This window comes from Mus caroli, chromosome 6 (genome assembly GCF_900094665.2).
Source record: "Mus caroli chromosome 6, CAROLI_EIJ_v1.1, whole genome shotgun sequence".
NCBI classification, from domain to species: domain Eukaryota; kingdom Metazoa; phylum Chordata; class Mammalia; order Rodentia; family Muridae; genus Mus; species Mus caroli.
In genome coordinates, this window is record NC_034575.1 from 111,830,648 (window position 1) to 111,835,686 (window position 5,039).

The 5,039-nt window shown below is 49.6% G+C and overlaps 1 protein-coding gene across 3 annotated transcripts in view; it reads right to left on the reverse strand.

Annotated features, from left to right (window-relative positions):
* Tmem72 (transmembrane protein 72) overlaps positions 1–2,350 on the reverse strand; it is a 26,026-nt gene extending 23,676 nt beyond the window's left edge. Inside the window, exon 1 of one of the 3 annotated variants that reach the window (XM_021165696.2) lies at positions 1,938–2,350. In XM_021165696.2, the coding sequence (XP_021021355.1) occupies positions 1,938–2,007 (70 nt within the window). In that variant the 5' untranslated portion in view covers positions 2,008–2,350. The remainder of the gene's footprint in view (positions 1–1,937) is intronic. The other 2 variants (XM_029478761.1, XM_029478762.1) reach the window with 2 other exon arrangements.
* Positions 2,351–5,039: the final 2,689 nt, after the last annotated feature.

Consider the following 5,039-nt stretch of genomic DNA (forward strand, 5'->3'; position numbering starts at 1 on the left):
GGAGAGCACTGGAGAGCACTGGAGAGCACTGGAGAGCACTGGAGCCCCTCTCTGGCTTCCCACTTGCCCCAGCACTCTGGAGAGCCCAAGGGATATTCTTTGAAAGCTTGGCCTTTAGAAAGCATCTGTGGTCTATTTTTAGCTTGGATCTTGTATCACAGCCAAGCAGGGGGAGGCTCATCTTCAGTATTAACAGCAGCTTCTTAGCAGAGATGAAGGCTCTGGTTAAGATGTGCAATAGGCCTTGGTGTGCACATGGGCGCAGGGGTGCGGAATGAAAGGCAGTCCTTAGGTCGGGATAAGGTAGACCCACTAATCCATTAGAAAGCTAGATGTGTGCACCTTAAGCAGCTTCCTGGCAGGAGGGAGGTAGTTGCCCAGGGTGAATGGAGTATGGCTGAGTTCTAGTTGTAAGGTTCCTGGTAGCCCGAAGGGTACAATGTATGCATTTAAAACTCATTGCGAAGAAGGAACTCAGTAGACTTGGACCAGCAGTGGTCAACAGTAACTCACACTCTCATAATGGAGATATATTTAGGGTCACCTTGGGGGCCTTGTGATCATTGCCTACATGTAAACGCATTGGGCTCTTGAAGGAAGCCAGAGCTGGCCTTTCCATTAGTCTAGGGATGCAGGGAAAACTGCTGGGAAAATCCAGGAACCAAGGTTCCAGGATACTGCTACTCCAACCCCTTGTGTGACCTTGGCAAGGTCACAACTCTAATCTGAATTCATTTTCTCCATCTCATAGCAGGAGGGCTGGAATTTGACCTTGTCTGCTCTGATTCGTAGCCACAGTGCCAGAAGAGCCTAACAGCTGGTTGACTATGAACTCATCCTAGCACCCCAGAAATGATCTGGATCCCCACTGACCGTGGATTTATCACAAGGGCATCTACCAAGAACCACCATTCACATGTTGTTTTGCCAAGCACTGAGTCTGCCAGATCCATCCATTACAGAGGTCAGGAAACACAGCTTCAGGGCTCCACAGAGTTGGACCAAGGTTGTACAAGCATGAGAAGCCTGAGGCTTGGGTCCCATTGCTTTGGTTTGAACTGGAGAGAAGCCTCTCAGTTGGGAGAGACTCTTGAGAAAGCTTTTGTCCAGATGCAAAGAAGGATTTAGTGTGTATTTTTTTTTATTTCCCCAAGGGATTTGGTGTACAGAGCTAAGAGCTCAGAACATTGCTATCCAGTCCCTCAGTATAGGCTCTGCCCCTTCTGCATCGGTGGGGTTCAGGGTGAGGGTCAATTCTTTGCTAACTATCTGAAATTCCAGTCAGCTGAGCTGCTCAGGTGATTTCTGGTCCTCTAAGCCTCATGCTATGCTCCTGTAGATGGCTCATACCAAAGAGGCTGCTTTTCAACAATGCATTTTTCCAGAAGGGTGTGGGGAGGGCACCGTGGAAGCTTGGCATCTTTCTACCTATCAGGTCTCCTGAGGATAGAGTTGCCCTGTCAATGGGATTCTCTCTGCAGAAGATAGGACTATTGTCGCACAAAGCAAGGCGAATAGCTGAGCATTCTAATTAGCTACACAATGCTACAATTCTCACATTTTTTTCCAGCCTTGTATACCTTCACCTCTAGTCCCCAGCTCAACAAGCTCTCCTCACAACCCTCTGAGGGCAAGGGGCACACCTGTCAGCTCATTTCAGTGATTGGGATGCTGAAGGTTCTTAAAGGTCTTGTGGGGGTGGGATGCCACTGAGTATGGGCACCAGATCCAAGGCTCACTCTTCTCTATCTGCCTAAGGCTCACTCCATACCTGCCATTTTCCCAAAGTTTAGGGTTTCTGAGGAACTCAAAAGAGAAACTGAAGGGCAGATGTGACCAGATGTGCCCACCGTCCCCTGGCTAGAAGCCATTTCTCTAGTAGCCTTCCCCATAGGGCCTCTGAGCAAGGAGGTGGTAGATGAGGGGTAGGATCTTACCTGCAGCCGTGGCGATGCCCAAGAGCCGGCAGGTATACTCCAGTCCAGTCCAGAATACCTGGAGCTTCATGGTGCCAGGGGCGTGAACAGAGTCCCAGAAGGGCAGGCTGCAAAGATGCCTCTGTATCTGAGATGCTCTGGAAGCTCCTCACAAGCAGGAGGCTGCGGGGGCTGGCTGGGGGGCCCCCTGGGCTTCTGGGCTCAGCCTCCCTGAACTAGCTCTGGCCTCCGCTGTCTGGCTGAGGTGTGAATAGGGCTCCCCTCCCTAGCTTAGCAGCCCATGCCAAGTGCTGCACAGTTTAATCATTATCTTGGGAGAATGCTCTCCTTGCTCCATGCAGCCCTGGCCTAGCCTGGAGCGGCTCCGGCTCCGGCTCCGACTCCGGTGCAGCTGCCTGAGATCATACCGATTAGGGTTGGGCAGGAGGCAGCCTGGAGTTGGCAATTAGCTGTTTCTGTCTGGGAGGAGGGAACAGGAGAGCTAGAGGCCAAGCCCTTCTCTAGGAGGCTGTGCCAAGAAAGTCACCCCCCCCCCCGCACCTCACACCTGCTGGGGGTCCAAGAGGAGATGGGGCACACGCAGATCTGGGCTGGGGAAAAAGAGTAGAGATGGAGACAGAACAAATGTGTTTCTAAATCTCCACTGGGAGCCACTTTGTAAATGAGTTCCAAGCTCTTTTCTTCTGTGTATAGGTGGACTGAAAAGATTTCCGAATCCGGTAGATTTGAACTCTGACCTTCTTGGTTCAGACGGCAGCACGTGGAGACCCTCCTCTATTCCTTACAGGCATCGGGGATATGAGATATGAGAAATCACGTTGCCTGCTGTGTGAACAATTAACTGGGTGACCTTGGGGAAACCCAGAGGTGTCTGGGAGCCTCAGTAACTGTGGCAGAAAGTACAGAAGAAATGTAACTGAACCGGTGTTCTCAAAACAGAAAAGTGCCCAAGAACCCTGTGACACGCTCAGCCTCTGAGGCCGGCCCTAGGTGGGCGTTTCCGTTACAGCTGGATTAAACAGTACTGTGTTTTGGTTTTCCTACCAGATATTTTCTGAAATCTCTTCCTAGTCTGCTCATGTGGGATGAAAGACAACAACCAAATGAACGGGCAAACTGGCCAACCCTAATAACAGCAGAAACCTCCACCTAATACTGTATCTTTCTTTGCTGTTAATGAATGGTCATATTTTACTATGAAGATTATTATGGCTTGACAATTGATTTGTATTCCATAACCCACCCTCTCTTGTATGAACCTCTGTGCTCATATGATACTTAAAATGATGTCTAGAAATGTATCGTTCAGTGCTTATCATGTGTGAGACCCTAGGTCTCATCTCGAGCAGCACACACACACACACAGAGGAGCGTGCGGAGCCCTTGTGGAGTATGACTTCGTTTATTTACTTCTTCACTGAACAGACTGTGTATTATCAGGCTACTTATCTATTACCTGAGTTTTATCTACTTTAACCTTCCTGAAATGCCGCACGTCTGGGCAGCCAGCACCCGCTGTGCTAAATGCATGCTAGAGTGTTCCTATGGTAGACGCTGAGTTGATCTGAGGAAGGAGCTGGGTCCTGGGCCACAATAGCTCTGTGGCTTACAGCCTTCTTTGGGAAGACTGAGTAGCCTTTCTCTGAGTAGACTGGGGAGACCCCATCACACCATAACTGTCACACGCCTTTCCTGAACCACAGTGGCTTCTTTTCTTTGTGTCTCATACCCCCATGCTCAAATGCTCAGAAGACATGGACTCTAGAAGACATGGCCATGGCTTCCCCTCCCCAGTCAAATCTTTGGGAATGAGCAGGTGACCCAATTTTGGGCCAAAAGCCTAATTTGTGGCACATGCTTCTGGGATTTTGGGGAAGTCCTTATTATTTCTAACAAGGGGCTCAAGGACAGGGGGAGCTATGCCTCTATGGATCTCGTAGTCCGGATGAGGAGTGGCTGGGTGGGGTCTGTCTCATGAGACAACAGCAGCTATGTGATGACTTTGGGGGCTGCTAAACCTTCCAGATGTGCTTTGTCATATCGTCACAGGAGGTTTCCAGGGGTCACAGCAGGACTCAGGTCACAGCAGCATGTACGTTGCCTGACAGAATGGGTTGTGTCTGAATAGGCTCAATTCCTAGCTCCTTTCCTAATCAGGATTTTCTCTGTGCTCTAAGCTCACAGTGGGACAGGTAGAGAACTAAGAACTAAAGATTAAAAAGTTAGGGCATTCCTCAAAACCCAGGGGTGCCCTGTTTCACCGAGATGCCCTTTACAGAGATCTGGAAAATGGCATTGAGCTGATGAGGTGAAGAAGGCAGAGTCCATTTCAGAAGCAGATGGAAGAGGAATCCCAGTGTGAGCCCCTTTAGAAGAAACCACAGAGTGGGCAAAGGACCATTAACCCCATTTGTAGAGTCCCAAGGGACAGAGAGAAGTCTGTCTTGGCAAAGTTCCCCAGATATCTTACAGTCTAGAGAAAAGACTTCTGGGAAGCAGTGGCTAGGCCCTAAAATAGGACTTGGAGAAGGAAGTGAGGCCCTGGACATGCACATCTGACCTGGCCTCACTAATGTGCCCAGCAGAAAACAGCACTTAGCGGAAGGCCCCGGAGTTTCACTTTCCACTGGCTATCAAAGGGCAGAGGAGGGAGGGACAGAAGAAAGGCAGCAAACCTGAAGTGGAGAGGGATTCGGCACCCATGTAGAGCCTGGGAAAGTCCTTCAGGTGACAGAGGGTCTTATTACAGCAGGGAGTCATGTAGAGTATGCCAGGTAGGGACCCCACTGCTCAGGACCGTGATAGCATGTAAAAACAAAAAAAGTCCAATGATTTTGTCCCGTGAAGTACAATGGGTGGACATTGAACTGGAGAGCCATGAGCTTTGAGCAGTGAAATATGTTTTAGCAACTGATCACCCAGGGGTAGGAAGGCATTGTGGGAAGTGATGAATGGCCTGAAGCCCACATGAATCCTGGGGTAAGGATGTGTGGACAATTTGAAATCTCTGGATTACTCAGAGTGAGAAATCTGTGATTCTAAGGAACTGTTCACCTGCTTCCTCACAGGTGAATCCTGTGAGGACTTCCATAAGACACTTTT